The sequence below is a fragment of the Bison bison genome, unplaced genomic scaffold (genome assembly GCF_000754665.1).
Source record: "Bison bison bison isolate TAMUID 2011002044 unplaced genomic scaffold, Bison_UMD1.0 scf7180017864216, whole genome shotgun sequence".
Lineage (NCBI taxonomy): Eukaryota > Metazoa > Chordata > Mammalia > Artiodactyla > Bovidae > Bison > Bison bison.
The window spans coordinates 567,855-589,014 of NW_011494788.1; the positions used below are offsets into that span (position 1 = coordinate 567,855).

The following is a 21,160-nucleotide window of genomic DNA, read 5'->3' on the forward strand; positions in this document are numbered from 1 at the left end:
GGCTGTTTTCAGCACTCTGCAGAATTGGCCTGTCAGACTCTTGTTTTATTTTCATCTTTGCCCTTATCCAGACTTTTAAAAATGCCAAATTGTGCTATTTTGAATAATTAAAATAAGAATGTAAGAAATTAGTATCTTACTAAATTGTAAGATGATGTAGTGAAAATTATTATCAGTGAGCAAAGACTATGGAGAAGCTATTCCTCCTTCCTCTCTAATACTCCAGACTTTCTAATTCCAGTCACTCTTGTGACTCTGATTGCATTCGGAAGACTGTGTAGAAAGAGTCATGAGTGTTAAGAAGGGATGAAGATGTTCAGCCCAGGGAACTTAATTTGTTTAGGGAAATGAGATCACTGGTAACATTGCCTAACAAGAAGGAGATAAAGACGGAAACCAATCTATTGCAAAAGTAGTCATTTGAACATAAAGAGCTTAAGAAAGATCTAAAGGATGAGCCGGGACTTGACTTGTACCATAATATTAGATTAAATAGAAAGGAGAAAAGAATAGAAAATGAGAGCAAGTCTATTATTTAAGCATCGGAGGTAAGGAAAACAAAAACAAAAAAAACTAAACGTGTTCACAGAGAAGTGGATAGATTGAAGCTCTGAAGATGTGAGCTGGAGCCCGGGGTAATTTTGTAGAGGGCCATAAATGTCAGGATCAGTATTTTAGACCTTGTTCGATAAGTGGTGCAAGCAAGGACCTGATGAAAGCAGTGTTTTATCTGTCAGCGTGTACAGAGTAAGTTAGAAAGATAAGACACATGGGTCTGGATGCCAGCCAGAGCATTGTTGTAGCAATGCAACGTTGAAGAGCTCAGACTGGAACCACTGTAGTCAAAATGGGTAAAAATAAATGGATTTTCAACATGTAATAGAAGAAAATAACTTTAGGACATAGTAGCAGACAGCAGCAGCAGAGATGGACCTAAGTAAGTCAAAGACCATCATATCGTTTTTAACTCTAATATTGTCACTGTGTATAGCGAGAGAGTTAAATACTCTGTGTGAATTTTCTCTTCTAACTAAAAATCTTATGAAATCTCAGACCAAATTTAGATTTTGATCTAAACTAATTGTAAAACACTGCATTTCAAGAATCAAAAAGAAGAACAGGATTTACCTTGTCCTTCATTCTGATGTGAACTACATTTTGAAGTGCTAATTTAAATTTCTTCGGTTAAATAAACATGTTGTATGAACCAAAAGAAGAGTTAATTTACTAAGTATGAATAGAAAGGAAATAATGTGTGTGTCTCATATACTGCACATCACTCAGAACACTTAGAAAGTCACCATTCATTTTTTCTAAAATGACTTGAGCCTTTCCTATTAGTAAAAAAAAATAACTCTTAGTTCTTTTACCAGCTTCTAGCAAGCTGCCCTCGTCGTCTTCATATTGAGTCACCTGTACCTACTGTTAGCCACCTGCTAACAACAACAAAAAACATTAGCCAGTGCAGGAGACTTAAGAGATGCGGGTTTGATCCCTATATGGGGAACATAGCCTGGAGAAGGAAATGGCAACCCACTCCAATATACTTGCCTGGAGAATCCCATGGATAGAGGAGCCTGGCAGACTATGGTCCATAGCATTTGCAAAGAGTTAGACATGACTGAAGGGGCTTAGCACAGCACAGCCATTATAGACAGATGTTCAGTTTTACTCTTAATCCTGTTATTAGCATAATTCCAGCTGTAGGAACTATCAGCTACGGTGATGCATTGCAAAGGAGCTGGAAAGCAGTTATGTTCCCAGAGTCTCTTTAATGAGTCACCAACAGTAGCTGCTTATCATCCCAGTGCTGGCACTCCTTGTAAAGCAAAGCAATGAGAATCAGCCTTCCCCACAAATGAGTTAGAATAACACAGGTGTGAGAAGATCGGAAGATTCTACTCCGGTCAGGTAAACGCAGTCATGACCAAGTCTACATTCTGTGTATTTCAAACCTATGTGAAAGTACTGTTTACGGAAATGCTTTACATTAGAATACAATAGGGAGTTAGGAGTAATAAGGAACTTTAGTGAGGCTTTGGGTATTGAGAATGGTGCTTCCAGAAAATTTCATTTAGTGGTGGTGGTGGTTGTTTAGTCGCTAAATCACGTCTGACTCTTTCGTGACCCCATGGACTGTAACCCACCAGGTTCCTCTGTCCATGGGATTTCCCAGCAAGGATACTGGAGTGGGTTGCCATTTCCTTCTCTAGGGGATCGTCCTGACTCAGGGATCAAACCTCCATCTCCCGCATTGCAGACAGATTCTTCACTGCTGAGCCACCAGGGAATCCCTTATCTGGTGGTATAAGCACTAAAAAGAGAGAGGAGAAAAAGGTATTTTAAAGAAGGAATTAACAGGGTTTTGCAACTTTAAATCATTCTTAAATCTCACAGGGAAATTTTAGGCTTTTGAAATAGGCATATTTCTTATTTTTTGTCAATAAAAGAAATGCAAACAACAAAATTATATCTAGTCTATTTAATTTTTAAATGTATGTATACAGGTTATATTTGCTTTGTGCTATTCAAGTCGCTTGGTATAAACTTTTAATAGAACTGTAACCTCTACTGTCTCTTCTCTCTGCTCACATTTCTACAGTTTAGATGGCATTTAGAGGGCTAAATTATTGATTGGTCAGTGACTATGTCATTGAAACATAGCCCTACTAGCTGTAGCTAGAGTCATCATTACATTTACATTCAAAATAAAAGAGGTGGCTCATATTAATGACAGTTTGGGACATTTTATTTATTTTTTCCTCTATAACTGTCCTAAGGGGTAATGTCAACCACTACTAATAAATATATTTTAACAGTGTTTATTACCTTATGACATATATATATCAGGAATATGATCCAAAAATATCATAGATTAGATCCTTGGATTTCATGAATTCAAATTTATTCTTTCTCAATCTCTGTGTTGATCTTGATGCTACCTCCTGCCAAGTGTATTTTCTGTAATTTAGATGGAACTAGAGTTAATAATCCCCAGGATCAACCCTGCCTGATCTCCCACACACTCTGTATCCTTGCATGCCAAGGAATGTCCACTATGATGTTGATCCATCACTAAGATCTGACATCAGCCTTTACATGGAAGCCAGCCTGATTCAGATGTATTCTCAAGTCCAGACGACAGAAAAGAAAAAAACTTCAATTTTATGCCTCACATGGCAGGGACCTTCCAGGCCATGGGAGTCCTTACCCTGTATCACATATTGGTTAAAAAGGTTATAAACGGAAAGTCTAGGAATAAAAAGGAAGGTTCTAATTTTCCTCCCAACAAAATTACATCTAAATGAATTTGTATAAGGTGAGATGTAAGTATTTAACTATAATTCATGCTGTTATTTTTTGTGAGCAAATAGTGGCTTAAACAGTATTGATACCCTTGCTATCTCTCTTTCAGTTAATTTCTAAAAGATTATACCTTAGAGGCATTATTGGGGTTAGGCCCAGAAGATCTAGGCCAATTTATCTCAGAAACTCACATTAATCTATTAATTTTCAGAGACTTTTATAATATGAATGAAAATAATGGCATAGAAAGAGAACTAGATAGAAAAGAGCCAAGGAGTTTACTGTAAAGAAATTTTGTGCAGACATGATTTTTAAACTCTTCTTTGGGCTAATATATAATTGTGTGTGTGTGTGTGTGTGTGTGTGTGTGTGTGTGTTGCTCAGTCATGTCCGAGTCTTTGCAACTCCATGGACTGTAGACTGCCAACCTCCTCTGTCCTCCAGGCAAGGATACTGGAGTGGGTTGCCATTTCCTTCTCCAGGGGATCTTCCCGACCCAGGGATTGAACCTGGGTCTCCTGCATTGCCAGCAGAAGCTTTACCATCTGAGCTACTAGGGAAGCCCATGATATTTAATATTAATTATATTAATATTATATATATATACTATTAATACTTACTCATTACTAGACAATATCTTCATATTCTTCATTGAGGTAAGTTGTTATTTAAAACTTCTAGAATTATTTCTTCTTTCAAATCACTTCCTCTAGTTTTCTGTGAATATCAGCATTCTAGTTGATTTGGGGATTTTGGTTTTGTTTTAGATCTCTGAGAGCCCTGTCATAAAATGATGAGTAGCATTTGCTGCTTTTTAAATAGCTGATAGAATACGCTTGACACAGGGATGTCTTTGTGATGGTTCCTCAGTGCCCTGTTGGTTGTGATGCAGTCAGTTAACCCTTCCCAGCTCCCAGTCAAGGATCTAACTGACCTTGGTCTGTGCTGCTCCACGGGGAGCTGATTATTATTTCCTAGTAAGTCTCTACACAAGGACTTTTGCATATATTAAGAGCATCAGTGAGACTAGAGATCACTGGTAACTATTTAGAATCAATCAAAAAAAAAAGGTGCATTTCTTTCCATTCGGCCAGAGTTACAGTCACAAATTGTAATTAGGAAGTGTAATTTGGCAGACTCGTCCGTGAAAAATCTCTTCCACACAGAGAAAGACCAAGATCATTAAATCCATGTAGTAAACAACTGGAGCCCTCTTGCATTATTTATAGGTCTGGTCTTATTTCTAAGCACAGTTAGGTCTCTTGGTAACTAGCTCCCACTCACATTAAGCTTTGTCTCTTTTATTTCTACATGATCCATTTTCACTATTGTCTTTTTTTTTCTTTCATAATACCATAGGAAAAAAAAAAAAATCACTCCTCTAATTGCTCAGTCAGCCCATCATATTCTGTCTGCAGTGCTGTCCAGACATGGTTGCTGTGGGAAAAGCCCTGTTAATATGGCTCAATTTAATAAATAAGGCCTCAGAGCTCCTTGAACTCTTCGTTACATAGAATCTAACAGCTTTCACTCCACTCGGGCATTGATCTTATTCTATTTCCTGTAATGAACTTCTGTGTACAAATTTTCAATCTAGTCATTTATTTCACTCTGATTATTCAAACGGAATGACAATTTGGCCTTACATGCTGAAGGGTAATCCACAGACCAATAGAATACCTTCTTTTGGTGCATCTTGAACAGTAAGGGCATTTCATTCCTCTTCAAAAAAATGAAGATAAGCAACTCCATTCTGAATTCTATTAGATTTACTTCAGAGCTGCATCAGTAGCCTTCCATTTACATACTCATATATGCATAACCCAGATACCCATGTCCTTTTAGCTCAAACCAATGTTAGCTGCTGCTGCTGCTGCTAAGTCGCTTCAGTCGTGTCCGACTCTGTGCGACCCCATAGACGGCAGCCCACCAGGCTCCACTGTCCCTGGGGTTCTCCAGGCAAGAACACTGGAGTGGGTTGCCTTTTCCTTCTCCAATGCATGAAAGTGAAAAAACAAAGTGAAGTCGCTCAGTCGTACCCGACTCCTAGCGACCCCGTGGACTGCAGCCTACCAGGCTCCTCCATCCATGGGATTTTCCAGGCAAGAGTACTGGAGTGGGGTGCCATTGCCTTCTCCCAATGTTATCTATTGCCTTTCATTTCAGAAACCTTTATTATTCTCCTCTTTAAAACATAACTCAAAATTCAACTTACATGGAAACACTCTGGAATTGGCTCTACTTATTCTACTTATTAATCTTTTTATTTAACTGTATGGGATGTGTCAAAGATACACAAAAGTATAGAGACTGATGTAATAAATACTAGCCGTGTAGTCATCACTGATGTAACTTGAACAGATTGTAACATGTCACTCTTGGTCATCAGCTACTCCTCACACAGGTAAAGATATCGTGCTGGAGTATTTTAAAACAACTCCCAGTTAAGATGCACATCTAATTTTTTAAACATAACAAAAGTATTATTATAACACTAAACAAAATTAAGTGTAATTCATACCATGTCTAACATTCATACCACATTTAACTGTCCCCCATTGTCTCAAAATTGTCTGTTTACAATCAGTTTGTTCCAATTTGGGTTCATGAATGTCTCCACATTGCATTTGGTTAGACTATTTCTTCAGTCACCTTTAATATAACAATTTGAGCTCCTTTCTTCAGAGCATTTACTTGTTGAAGAAACTGGCATTCTTACTTATCTTTCCAACATTTCCTCAGTATTGTTGGGCTGAGCTTGCCTTGCTTAATTTACAAGTAACCCCCAAGGTAGTCACATGGATATCTTCTAGGCTTTCAGCCTCCTAGAAGCTGCCCATCCATGACACTTAAATAACTTCTGGGCTTCATATAAATAAGCTAACATTATAAATCAGATTGATATAATCAGCATAAAGAAGGAATTTTGCTTTAAAATAATTGTTTTTATATATGCTGACCTCACTAAGAAGCTTTCATGCTCATTTTCATGGTAATTTATCCATAGGGCAACATGGGTTTGGGCCATCTTCCTAACAAGGCCTCAGCCCAAAGGAAAACTTGGGTAATTGTTATACGCAAGATACGCACCCTGCACCTGTAAATACAATTGTCTGTGTATATGTAGCTTTCTCATGTGCTAGGAAACCATGTTTAGGATGACACATCTTTTCTGCAGTGAAAACCACCCTATTTTCAGTGTCTTAAAGATGATTTCTAAGATTTATAAAGTTGAGAACTCAGATGGTTTCCTTTCCAAACATTTATATTTTCTTCACCCTAATAGCAGGAAGTTCATTTCAGATTACATTCCTGTTTGAATTGTTGTATTTCCTCCAAGTCAGAATAGAAACAAGTTGAGATGTATGATAAGTTTCAATATATTGTACAAATGGTACTGTTGCTGCTTGTTTGGATAACATTGCATAAGTAATTCATTCAAAATACACTGCCTAACTGTCAGATAAAGGGAGTGGAGTGCTGAGTGGGCTCCTGAGAACAAATATGGGAATTTTACATATTTTTTTTCTTTTGAGCTACTTGAAATACTTTTTGAGATTTTGCATGCTACAGGAATATAGGCTTTAGGTTTACATAAATGGTATAGATTTGCACAGAAGAAATTAGTTTCTAGAATCATGTTGATAGTAGTTTTACTTTATTTTGGTTTTTCATGTCCCTTAATGTGATGATGGTTGGAACAATTATGAAATAAAATTTATAAGAAAGAACCTTAGAAAACCTTAATGGAGAACCCAAGGCAATTGCATTTAGTTTAAAAGATTTATAGTCAAGTCTGTATTTCAGAGAGCCAAATTGGATGCTTAGATAAATTCATCTTTTTTCTAAGAATATAAATTTAGTTTTGTAGATTTTTTTTCTTTTAGTTATAAACAGTGTGACTCTATTCACAGCTTAGAACTCTTATGGTTAAATTTCTTATTTTCCAAAATAATCATTTTTGAGGTTCCTACATATCCTGATGAGTAAAGATCTAATATTTTCCTCTTTATCAATCCTTCCTCTTAAGCATCCTTGGAGCAACTTTGGCCACAAACTGTCAGAGCTTCCTTTGTATAAAGTGTTCAAGCAGGTGTAGAGAGAATTGCAAAATCACATGAGCTTATTAATATACTTCATTTTGTGGATTGCTCCTATGCGAATCCACAGGTAACAGTCTTCCTGCCTACCTAGATGCTCGTTTTGGTATACTCCTTGTACTCCAAGTTTAAGTTCCCCTTAGCTCGTTCCCACGTGCTCAGCCTTGGCATAGTGCCAAGCTTTGGGAACTTGGGCACCAGAGTACCCTCAGTTTTAGTCACAAGTCTCAGACAAACATATCCTAGTGACTTGAATACTCAGGCCTGTAGGACTTAAGCTTGAATGGACATGAGGACCATCTGAGCAACTTGAAAATAAATGCATATTCCTTGACCCCACACACAGAGCTCTCATCCAGGAGCTTTGGAATGAATACAGAAATCTTCAACTCCAGTAGCATTCCAGGAGTATCTGATGCCCCTAGAAATACACTGCCTACTAGAGCAGTGGTCTCATTTCACTGATACGTGTTTGAATCACCAGGGAGCTTTAAAAATGATATTAATGCCTGGGACCCTGCCCTCAACCAGTTGAATCAGAATGTTGGAGTTTAGCAAGGGCATGCACATGTTCCCAAAGCTATCCAGGTGATGATCATCTGCAGCTTGATGTGAGAGCCTCTGCCTGGCACTGGTCTGATGACTGCAGTCCACCAGACAACTCTTCTTCCAAGAGGTGAGAGTCTCTTGGAGCACTTAATGTTGTTGCCTGTCACATCAACTTCCTAAAGTCTACCACTCTCCCCTCAACCAGGTTTTCACATCTTTAAAATTCATGGACCTCTGTTCATTTCATACAGATTGGCTTTTCCAGTGTTGTGCCTATTAAATGAAGAGAGAACTAGAGCTAAGAAATAAGTGTTTTCACCTGCATTTGCCCAATTAATGTAACTTTTCCTACAGCAGTACCAACAAGTTGTGTTCACCGTACACAGAGAAAGTCTTCCTTGGATAAAGCTGTTTTAAATCTTTTTACACACCCCATCACACACTCCTGTACTACAAGGTAGTTTAGTTTTAACATACAGATCCAGAGGGTCTGACTTTAGGCTGCAGTGTCAGCCTAGACCAAAAACCTGAAAGGCCCACGTAAATCAGTCTGACTGGGCCATTTAGGCTGGTTCAATAAAGCCTTAACTTTAGGACCAAGGTCTAAATGTTTCTTCTGCTTCCTCAATAAAAAATGAATTATTTCTAAAACCAATAGGGGGGAAATGGCTTCGGGAGGAAAGAGGACTTAGACATCACTTGTTGTTTTTCTTTAAGACATTTTACCTTAAAGCAATTTTACATCTATGTTCCATAGGTAAAAAAATAATGACTTGGTTTTAAAAATTCAGTCAAACAATATCTTGGGAAAACTAAAATAGATAAACCAGAATTATTTGACCCTTTTTTGAGACTCCATATGTAATTATTGGAAATGCCAACTATGATGTGATAGATTAAGATTGCTGAAAGTTTTGTCTTAATTTTTTAAATTGGAGGATAATTGCTTTACACTGTTGTGTTGCTTTCTGCTGTACACCAGCATGAATCAGCCATAAGTATACACGTGTTCCCTCCCTCTTGAACCTCCTTCCCTGCTCCCAGCCCATCCCACCCATCTAGGTTGCCACAGAGCACCCGGTCGAGCTCCCTGTGTTATACAGCAACTTCCCATTAATTATCTGTTTTACATATGGTAACATATATATTTCAGGGCTACTCTCTCAATGCGCCCCACCCTTGTCTTCATTTTAAACTCATGCTTGTTATTTGTGCATGTGAAGAACTTGTACACAGAGGGAAGTAGGGAGGGACTTCGACACTGCCCTCTCCCGTTCATCATTAATCACTTCAAAGCCGTCACAACAAGCTTTCAATGTAATTTTAAAAAGAAACATGCTTTTTTATGCAAATGGAGCTCTGTGACAAGTTTCATAAGCACTCTCCCCCACCCAAACCTTCCAAAGAGTTGACTGCCACTAAGTCCCTTCTAGGTAGGGGCTTCCCAGGTGGCACAGTGATAAAGAATCTGCCTGCTAATGCAGGAGACGTGGGTTGTATCCCTAGATTGGGAATATCCCCTGGAGTAGGAAATGGCAACCCATTCCAGTATTCTTGCCTGGAAATTTCCATGGGCAGCAGAGCCTGTCTGTTTTCTCTTTTAAATAATTCATTTCTAAATATAATCCACATGTGACTTAATATCTTTGAAAGTGAAAGTATTAGTTGCTCAATTATGTCCAACTCTTTGCAGTCCCATGGACTATATAGCCGGGCAGGTTCCTTTGTCCTTGAAATTCTCCAGGCAAGAATCTTGGAATGGAGGCCCTTCTCCAGGAGATCTTCCCAACCCAGGGATAGAACCCAGGCCTCCCGCATTGCAGGCAGATTCTTTACCATCTGAACCACCAGGGAAGCCCTAAAGTCCTTAATGACATCTAATAAAACCTGCTGTGTGTGTGTGTTTGCTTCTGTTGTGTCTGACAGATATCTGTTATTTTAAAAATGCTATAGGATCAATTTAATGACCACTGTGATTACTAGAAACACTCCTACCAGATTTCTGCTGCAAATAAAGAGTCAGAAGAGGATTTCTCCACCTAAGTAAAATAATGTTAGGTTAATTCCTGATTAAGGGTAATTACATTCAAATTCATGATAAATAGCCCTTTGCTTTTCCTTTAGCCATTACTTGTCGAAAGCAAGATGGAGGGCAGGCTGGCATCCATGAATGCCTCCGGTATGCAGGCCCTGTGCCAGCCCTCACCCAAGCCTGCCAGATGCCTTGCCAAGATGACTGTCAGCTCACCAGCTGGTCCAGGTTTTCTTCATGCAACGGAGACTGCGGTGCAGTTAGGACCAGAAAGCGTGCTATCGTTGGTAAGAATAATTGGGATGCCAAAGCCAACGCTTGCCAAGGCAGAAAAACATAATAAAAAGTCAGAACAAGATAGTTCTGACAATGTATTTGGAAAATGCACGGATATGCCTTATTCTTGCTGTCGTAACACTTAATATGGCAGCAGATTCAGAGCTGTATTTTAACATAAGGTGGCTGTGACAGATGCATTATGTACTTTTAGTAGAAAAAGTAGCCTTGAAAATTGAACTCTGTCTGCCTAAACGATCTGTGCTAGATTACTTTTTGGTTTAAACAGGTACTTTTGTTGAATTACCAATAGACTGTGAGGTGCTTAGAAAAAAAGTTTTTTAGGAACCCAGGGAGAGGTTGCGACTTGGTTTTCTTAAGTCATTCTCCTTGTCACAACCTCAGATTATCCTTCATCATCTAGAAGAAAAATACGACATTAATTCTGTATCTGAAAGCTTTATTTTAAAAGGTAGTCACAGTGGCAAAAAGCATAATGAACAGAAACAGGAGCCATCATGCTGAACTAAACTCTGAGGCATTCAAAAATACTGTCAGTGGCCAGAGAAACCTAAAAATGCTCATGCTAGTAGAGTATTCAGAATCTGAAGTGGTAAAATGGACCAGCTGTCATAATAAAGACTATTGAAAACTGTATAAGGCAGCTTATGAAAGTTAAATATATATATAAGACATATGTAACTAGTTATGTGCAATATAATTAATATATATGAGATAAATATATGTAATCTAATTAAAATAATGGTTTTATTCAGGCACATATTACTATTATACTCAAGTTTTTATCTTACAAGGGAATTTATTTAGGTTTACACACAAACTATTTCTAATATTTTTATTTGATATTAAACATTTTCATTTTTAATATCATTATTCCCTACATTAATCACCAAGTATGTCAAAATGATTGTTCTTCAGAACTATTGAAAGATGTGAAATCACAATCAGAAAAGTAAATGTGAAACTCATTTTGTGAACTGCTGCTGCTGCTAAGTCGCTTCAGTCGTGTCCGACTCTGTGCGACCCCATAGACGGCAGCCCACCAGGCTCCCCCATCCCTGGGATTCTCCAGGCAAGAACACTGGAGTGGGTTGCCATTTCCTTCTCCAATGCATGAAAGTGAAAAGTGAAAGTGAAAGGGAAGTCGTTTCTGACTCTTAGAGACCCCATGGACTTCAGCCTACTAGGCTGCTCCGTCCATGGGATTTTCCAGGCAAGAGTACTGGAGTGGGGTCCCCTTATATAACTATACCATCTATTTGGACTTAACAGAAAGTTAGTTAACTGTGTGGGCCTGTGCAGTGACTGTCTCTCCATGTCATATTTTTGCACAGATTATAAAGCAGATATTTATGCAGTTACCTCAGACTCCCCAGTCACTGAAAGCACGTGATCATTTGAGAGGATTTTAATCCTTTCAAGGAGTGTAAAATTCAGCACAACAGTTAGTGCCTTATTCAAAATGGGCTTTTTTAAACTGAGAACAAAAAGAAAATTTTCACTATGCAAAGTACCCAGTATAACAAAAACATACATAAAAAGCACTGCGGAGGGAGAAAGTAGCATTTATTTATAGGCTACACTTGAATACAGTTGAAAATACAGAAAGGAAGGTAGGAAAGGAAAAAAAAAAAAAAACCTAGGGATGCTTGGTATTAATAATGGTATTTTCCGACTTAATTTTCTCCACAGGAAAAAGTAAGAAGAAGGAAAAATGTAAAAATTCTCATCTGTACCCCCTGATTGAGACGCAGTACTGTCCCTGTGACAAGTATAACGCACAGCCTGTGGGAAACTGGTCCGACTGCATTTTGCCCGAGGGGAAGGCGGAAGTGTTGCTGGGAATGAAGGTCCAAGGAGATACCAAGGAATGTGGTCAAGGATATCGCTACCAGGCGATGGCGTGCTATGACCAGAATGGCAGGCTCGTGGAGACGTCCAGGTGCAACAGCCACGGTAGTCCAGTTTTTCCTCACTGTTGAACATTCATTATCTTTGGGGTTGAAATGCACATGTTTCAGAATGGAGGGAAATGAAAGTTTACTGAAGTGAGTTCTACACTGAACATCAGGGGCACCACCACACTGTATGTCTATCATTTATATATAACAGGACATTCAGTGGCACTTGTCTCATTGTCCAGAAGTTAGCAACCAAGTCCCAAAGCTGGTGGACAGGGAAGCCTTGCTGTGCAGTGCTTAGTCATTCAGTCGTGTCCAACTCTTTGTAACCATATGGACTGCAGCCCGCCAGGCTTCTCTGTCCATGAGATTCTCCAGGCAAGAATACTGGAGTGGGCTGCCATGCCCTCCTCCAAGGGATCTTGCCAACCCAGGGACTGAACCTAGGTCTCCCGCATTACAGGCAGATTCTTTACCAAGTGAGCCACCAGCGAAGCCATCACCTTACATGTAGCCAAAATGGTGCCAGAGACCTCCTCTGGGGCTGAGTAGGCTTGACAATCCCCAGCAAGTCTGTGTACAGAGAGTGGGGAGGAGTAGAGAAGATGTCACCAAAATTTGATAATAAAGTTTTGAACTAGACAGACTTTTAAGAACTGAACTGGCAAGATTCATGACGTGCCTAAGGTGCATTCAGTGGCAGAGGAGAAAGATTGAAAGCCATGATTCATGAAAACTCGAGTATCTCTTGTTTATTCATCATTAAGTTGAGACTGGCCCAAACAAACAAAACCAGAAAAAGGTACGTAGAGTTAGGAAATTTTTGTTTTCTAAAGAAACAAAAAGTATATCAAAAAAAAAAAAAAAAAAGCTAATTTACTGTGTTAATGAGTTGCCAAAAGTTTGCGAAGAGTGGTTTTGGCCAAAGTATGTAGTGAACTCTTTGGTTCTACGTCATAATATAGTCAGCTTTAAGCAATATTTGTTCATTCTTTTAATGTATCTGTCATTTTATTATGGAATGAGATCAGTTTCCTATGGGTCAGCCTGAATGATGGATGTCACTTGAGGATGTCACGAATGTCACAAAATATTGTTTGTACCAGTATTTGCAAACATTGGACAGTGATCTTCCTCCCTTCATGGAGGTAACCTGAGAAAGATGAATTAAACTACTAGGAGAGAGGTACATGGCAGTTCCCGGCCAACCTTGCTGCAATAGCTTCTGCTATCGGAACAGAACTCCTCCAGTTTTATTATATAGTTCAGAAGACATCATGAGCTAATAGGATCATCTCACATAGATAAACCATTATGGGGTATCGTGGTGACACGCTTATGGAATCTCTTAAATCTGTCCCCAAAATGAAGTTTCCAAAAGCCCTGACTTTTTTTTTTAACCTTATCTAATAATTACTGTTATATCAAAGTCTAGTGATAGGAGCCCCCATTATAAGACTCCATTATGTTGAGGCTCTGGATATAAGAATTTTGTATATGTGCATTTCTAAATTTAAGATTATTCTATGCATTTAGAACAATATTAAGTTTAGTATGCCTTGAAAATTTTCTGTAAGAGTAATTGCTTTTTTATTCTCTGTATCAAATAACATTTTTGTTGTTCGGTAGCTAAGTCAGTGTATCTGACTCTGCGACCCCATCAACTGCAGCACACCAGGCTCCTCTGTCCTCCACTGTCTCCCGGACTGTGCTCAAGTCCATTGAGTCAGTGATGATATCTAACCATCTCATCCTGTGCCACTCCTTTCTCTTTTAGCCTTCAATCTTTCTCAGTATCACGGTCTTTTCCAAAGAGTCGGCTCTTTGCATCATATGGGCAAAGTATTGGATCTTCAGCATTAGTCCTTCCAGTGAATATTCAGGACTGATTTCCTTTAGGATTGACTGGTTTGATCTCCTTGTTGTCCAAGGGACTCGCAAGAGTCTTCTCCAGCACCACTGTTCAAAAGCATCAATTATTCAGCACTCAGCCTTCTTTATGGTCCAACTCTAATCGTGGTAGATGACTACTAGAAAAACCATAGCTTTGACTGTACAGATCTTTGTTGGCAAAGTGATGTCTCTGCTTTTGAATATGCTGTGTAGGTTTGTCATAGCTTTCCTTCCAAAGACCATGCGTCTTTTCATATCATGGCTGAAATCACTGTCTACAGTGATTTTGGAGCCCAAGAAAATAAAGTCTATCACTGCTTCCACATTTTCCCCTTCTATTTGCCATGGAGGGATGGGACCAGATGCCATGATGTTAGTTTTTTGAGTGTTGAGTTTCCAAGCCAGCTTTTTCACTCTTCTCTTTTCACCCTCATCAAGAGTCTCTTTAGTTCCTTTTCACTTTCTGCCGTTAGAGTGGTATCATCTGCATACCTGAGATTGTTGATATTTCTCCTGGCAATCTTGATTCCAGCTTGTGCTTCATCCAGCCCGGCATTTCACGTGTTGTACTCTGCGTATAAGTTAAATAACATAGATGCTATATATAGCAAGAAAAATGTAAATGCACTTCCCATTCTGAGGTGATATGATGATAATGTAGAAGATCTATAGTTAGTCATTAAAACGTAAAACTGAAGATCACTTAAAAAATGTTTCTCCTGACTTGTAGCATGTAAGTGTTTGCTCATGTTTTAAATTGTTACTCGTAGTGAATCACCAGGATAATCATTTGTTTTTAATACAGCCTGTAAGCTTTCAGAATGACTCTCATCTGTTCTCTCTTTTACCCTGATCTGCTAATTAGATGCATGAGCACTTCAGTCAACCACTTAACAGTCAATCTTATTTTTAGAAAAAAAAGAAAAAGAAAACTTTAAAAATATCTTGTGGCTCTCATGAAATGTTTCAGTTCTGTTCAATGGCTCAGTCATGTCTGACTCTTTGTGACCCCATGGAGTACAGCACACCAGGCTTCCCTGTCCATCACCAACTCCCGGAGCTTGCTCAAACTCATGTCCATCAAGCCAGTGATGCCATCCAGCCATCTCATCCTCTGTCGTCCCCTTCTCCTCCTGCCCTCGATCTTCCCCAGCATCAGGGTCTTTTCTAGTGAGTCAGCTCTTCGCATCAGGTGGCCAAAGTATTAGAGTTTCAGCTTCAGCATCAGTCTTTCCAATGAATATTCAGGACTGATTTCCCTTAGGATTGGCTGCTTTGACCTCCTTGCAGTCCAAGGGACTCTCAAGAGTCTTCTCCACAAAAATGTTTGATCCTTTGAAGAAAGTGCAACTGCAGAAAAACTGAGATTGACCAAAAGCAGTAGACTCGCTGCCTTAGCACTGTCGATTCAAAGCACGAGGAATTCAGTACTATGTTTTAAAAGAAAAGCACATCTAGCAAAAAGGTGGGTCCCCGGAAGCACTGAACTTCATGGAAATTGTGTATGGATCGCAGTTCTTCAAGTGAACTGTTCAGTGAACTGTTCCAATTTAGCTCTTTGTGTCTATCCAGCATCATTCCTTTCTCAGTGGATCTGATCTATGATGCATGTCCAGTGGGATATTTTAGTGTTTGCTAACAGTTTTACTCAAAGTCTGAGGAAATTGACTCTCTGTTGCCTGATTTCTTTGGAATTACTTCTGATGTTCTGTCAATCCTGATAGTGGAATGCTATCACTTTGGTACTCTATCCTAGGCGTTCTCTAAATTGCAGTTTCTATGACCCCTGCCTTTGCTCGGCCAAATCAGCTTTCCAGATGTATGGTGGAAATGGGGTTTTTAAGTGGCTTTCAAGAAAAGTCTCTTACAGCTTTCAGTTTAAACATAAAATTGATCCCCACGTGTGTGCAGTGCAAAGACACTAATCCCCTGTCCTGCTCAATAGTGGCCTTATGGCATTTCTATTTAATCTGTGTTATCCATCTGTGGATCATATTATCAGTTATTATACTGATAAAACAGTTTGACTGTCATCAGTTTAAGTATATTATTTTAGGTCATTTCCCATGTGGTTACCATTTTTTTTTAAAGCATCTGTAACTCAAGGCACAATTCTGTCTGATTTCTCATAGTCATAGACTCTGTACTGAAAAGCAATACCAATACTCCAAAAATCAGATCTTAAAGTATACCTGGGAGCCAAATAAATGTTTACCCCTCCTGATACATGGTATTAAATATAGTTCCCATGCAAATGTTAATATATGAATAGATTTTGGGCTGTTATGTCTCCTAACCTCATAATACAAACTACATATATTTACTTTTGCTATGAAATCTTGGACAGTGTCACTGTTGGCAACAGACTATAAATCATTCAAAAACCAAATTACACGTTTTCTCGTCACTGCTAGAATCCTCTAAGACCTTGATTGTTGTTGTTCATTGCTAACTCGTGTCCAACTCTTTGCCCCCATGGACTGCAGCACGCCAGGCTTCCCTGTCCTTCACTATCTCCCAGAGTTCGCGAAAACTCATGTTCATTGATTCAGTGATGCCATCCAACCATTTCATTCTCTGTTGCCTCCTTCTCCTCCTGCCCTCAGTATTTCCCAGCATCAGGGTCTGTTCCAAAGAACTTGATTGGTTTACTAGAAATTGATTGCCTATGCAAATAGTACTAGGTACTTCTCCAGTTAATTACTCTTAAAATTTCACATAACAAGAGGTAGAACTTCTGGAATTATGATATCATTTAACCTCTATATTTTGAAGAATCATAGAGGTAACCTAGCTTATGCAAGGTACTTGTATATAAGATTCTTATTGAAATGTGACAGATTTTATTATGCTGTCCCTCAACCCTACCAAGATCGCCCAAAACCCCTTTTTCTGCTCAACGTTTTGTATTTCAAAAGCATATATCACTCTGTAACATACCATGTAATTTATTTATTATATTTTTGTCTATGTTGTATCTCCTGTACAAAAATGTAGATTGATGAAGTTATCTTTGACTACTCTATTCACTCATGTATCCCAAGCGCTAGAACAGTAGGTGCTCAGTAAGTATTCGTAGGATGAATGAATGAGTGAAGAGTTGGAGAGAATTTTTACAGCTATGTTTGATCTACAGTCAGGCTTGGACACTTTTTCAAACAATGTCTTTCCCTGTGTCACAATTCTGGGATATAATCAAACAGATCACTGAGAACTAAGATCTTTGGAATAAACATATATAATCCACAAACTTTCTACATGCTCTTCATCAAGTATGTGTGCTTCTCTCTGCCTACTGAATTGTAGGTAGGTTCAGAATTGCCTGATTTGCACAACACCAGATTTGGACAACAGCTTTTCTCTTGGTTTATATTAGCAAACTGAGACAACTTGCTTTTTTCCAGCCTATGTTTACAGCTTTAATTGGGAATATTGAATTTTTATTTAATTCTCTTTGTGTCCACTCAACTTCCCTTGAGAAAATAAGGAGTAACATTTCTATTAGATTTATCTCAAAACAATGCTTTCAAGGTGAATGGGATAAATTGAAAAAGTGCCAGATACTCAAGTCTTGAGCACTTTGAATTATGTAATTTCTTCCAGACACTTCTCTTCAATCTTTACTCTCAGCATATTTGTCTATGATGTTCCTCATATCGAGTTTAAGCCACAATGCACTATCAACAGATATTCTAAAACTGAACTCATTTTTATTTGTGATGTTTTATCATCTGTTAATGTCAAATAAGCAGAAAAGCCTATCTCATAGGACTGTTTTTATTGAGCCCGTGCTGTTATGTATACATAGGTTTCCTATCACCTAAAAGTAATTTTATATATTGCTGTTGATACCTATCAAATACTTACCAACTTGGACAGACTCTGAGCAAACTTGAGAATCAGCTTTTAGGTTAAGTTGCGTGTGTACTCAGTTGCTTCATTCATGTCTGACTCTTTACGACCCCATGGACTGTAGCCTACCAGGCTCCACTGTCTATGGTTAAATTACTTGTTATCAAATGTTTTCCTAAAGGGCCAAAAGCAAATATTTCAGGCTCTGCAGGCCAAAAGGTATCTGTAACCACTACCCAATTCTGCAGTTATAGCATGAAAGCAGCCAGAGACAATATGTGAGTGAATTGCACAGGTGTGTTCCAATAAAACTTTATTTAAAAGAATAGGCTGTCAGCCTAGGCTATCATTTGCCAACTGGGATTTGAACCCTTCTTACTCAGACCAGCAGTGTAGACATTCCAGAAAAGCCACTGGAAATTCAGCCCACATTGTAGAACTGCCGAGTCATCTTCATTCTGACAAGATGGTGGGGAGGTGGGGGTGTGCAGAGGGTGTCAAAATAATCAAAACCTAATGGGTGATAGTTCCCTTGCTTACCAGTTGTGAGGAGGAACACAAACATTAGGAAGTTTTAAAAATTTGTAAATATGGATCTTTATAAGGTGAATGCCTATTTAGGTATGATTTTGAAAACAGAATGAGTTCTGTAGGATCTTCTGTGAAAGGATATTGGCAAGTTAACGATTGCCCTGAGGATGAGGAAAGTCTTTTTTGGCTCAGATTGGGAAACAGGAGAAAGCGCTGTGTTTATTTACTGCTCTATTCATAAACAGAGTACGGTATTGTATTAAAGTGTTGTGTGTGCTTTTGACTTTGTGCACTCAGGATTCACAATCCAGTGACTAAATTCTAGGACTTTGTCCTGCCTTTTGACCATCATGCTGGCATTCAGATAGCTGTGCTACTTGTTCCAGGACACATTACACTCTTTTAATTGTTTCAGTCTTTTAACTACAGTCGCTATTGAATTGTTCAGCATAGTTTGTCTAATGCTTCAGTGGTATAAGATTAATTTCCCTTTAACATTAATTCTAAAGTAGAATGATTTATATTGATTCTTTCATGCTTTCTCTCTTTGCCTCACATGTTATGAATGGTATCACAGAGAACCTTCTGGACAGTAATAAATGGCTTTAGCAATTAGTTTTCGAAGCATCAGTGGGGTTCAAAGTATGCCCATTAAAATTTGATATTTTGCAAAACCCTTTCTGGCACCCACAGTCATTCTTACAGGTTGCTTCATAGGGGGTTTGTACTGCAATACTAATTATTTTAATAAAAAGAAAGCTCTGCAAACTTTACAAGTGAAACAAAGGCTTTTTAGTAAGATATTTTCATTTTATAATGATAGCCCACCCTATGACAACATTTAGTATTATTGCATAATAACCTAAATGGTCTCCATCTTTATTTCACCAGTTTCCTGCAAGTATGATGTGGATGATTTGAAAACAGGTATCGTGTTTGAATGATCGTCCCTCAGTGTCATAAGGAACTGTAAATGCTGGATGCTGCTTTATCAGTCAGAAATTCTCGTATACGTGCCACCAAGTGTGGGGGTTTTTTTTTCCTATTAGGATTTATGGGAACAAACAAAAGACCATCAGCAAAACTTAGAAAAGGAATGCATCCTAAGTGTATTTCTTGTACAAGTGCCCAATTGAAATTTTTAAAATTCAGAGAATACTCAATTTACAAGTAAATTTTAGATCAAGAACATGTACTTTTAAGACATTGTGGAGCTCAGAGTACATCTGAGAAAATTAATTATGGATATGAAGAAAGTAGATTCTGAAATAAGCTACATGACCACTGAACCATAATATGCCTGGAATGTTTTCCTTTTTGTAATGAAATTCTATAGAAGATGATATAAGGTTAACATTAAAGGTTAATTAGAAACAAAATGGAGTGAGAAATTATTCCTTATTGTAGTAGATGCCTGTATTTGAGGAAGAGCATGTTTCATTAAACCAGGAAAAGAGGCAATTTTTTAATTTTTAATTTTTTAAATGAACTGAAATGGCGTGCTGATTTCTCTAAGAAACTTTTTCCGTTGGTAGTATTTTTCTAATGTCTTAATTCATTTTAGAATTTAAATCTTTCATTTGATAACACAGATGAAGCTAGTGTTTGCTTTTATAGTCATCTTTCACAATTGAGATCTTTTTCCCTTCAAATGTAAAAAGACAGGCAGAGAGTGAGAGACTTTTCCTGAGGTAGAAGATGCAAGTTTAAAGAACCAGGGAAATAAAGAAGGGGCTACTGTGGATATGTGGGCACAAAAAGAAACCAGGTGCCTAGGGTGGAGCGTAAATAAAGTGTGGGTACCAGCATTATTTCCTAACAGGCTCCCTGAAGGAGGACCCTAGAGGTTGAGGGTGACTTTCCTTGGCAGTTTTCCTGCAGCTACCATTCATGCTGTATGAGATGGGAATACTTCTGGTATTATCACTTAGTTCTGTGTGCTCTATGTCACAGAGACCTCAACTTAACTAGTACTTATAAGGTTTTAAACTGGGCTCCATGGAGCCCCTCAGGCCAGGCTGTCAAACATAGCCTCCAGGATCCCCCATACACGGACTGGGCTTTCTACCTTTTAGGAACAAAGTGTTTCACTGCTTAAAATAAAATTTAACTACCAAGGACAATTCATTATTTGCAACAGCAGCAGTGAAAAATCTATTTACATTTGTCTTTATCAACAATATCTGCTATTATGTTTTATTCCACATCCTTTCTTTTGGGCTCTGACCCCTCCCCCTCCCCAATGCCTTAGAGGAAAGATAATACTGAATGAGTGAGGGAAAGTCGCTCAGTCCTGTTGACTCTTTAAGACGACCCCATAGTCTATATACAGCTCATGGACTTCTCCAGGCCAGAATACTGGAGTGGGTAACCTTTGCTTCTCCAGGGGATCTTCCCAGCCCAGGGATCGAACCTAGGTCTCCCGCATTGCAAGCTGATTCTTTACCAGCTGAGCCACAAGAGAAGCCCTCAGTTCAGTTCAGTCTCTCAGTCGTGACCAACTCTTTACGACCCCATGAATCGCAGCACGCCAGGCCTCCCTGTCCATCACCATCTCCTGGAGTTTACTCAGACTCACGTGCATCGAGTCAGTGATGCCATCCAGCCATCTCATCCTCTGCTGTCCCCTTCTCCTCCTGCCCCCAATCCCTCCCAGCATCAGAGTCTTTTCCAATGAGTCAACTCTTCACATGAGATGT

General features: G+C 38.7%; 1 protein-coding gene across 1 annotated transcript in view; it reads left to right on the forward strand.

Annotated features, from left to right (window-relative positions):
• THSD7A (thrombospondin, type I, domain containing 7A) overlaps positions 1 to 21,160 on the forward strand; it is a 487,905-nt gene that overhangs the window by 414,084 nt on the left and 52,661 nt on the right. Inside the window, exons 13-14 of the mRNA XM_010845433.1 lie at positions 10,080 to 10,274; positions 11,977 to 12,240. Of these exons, the coding sequence (XP_010843735.1) occupies positions 10,080 to 10,274; positions 11,977 to 12,240 (459 nt within the window). The remainder of the gene's footprint in view (positions 1 to 10,079; positions 10,275 to 11,976; positions 12,241 to 21,160) is intronic.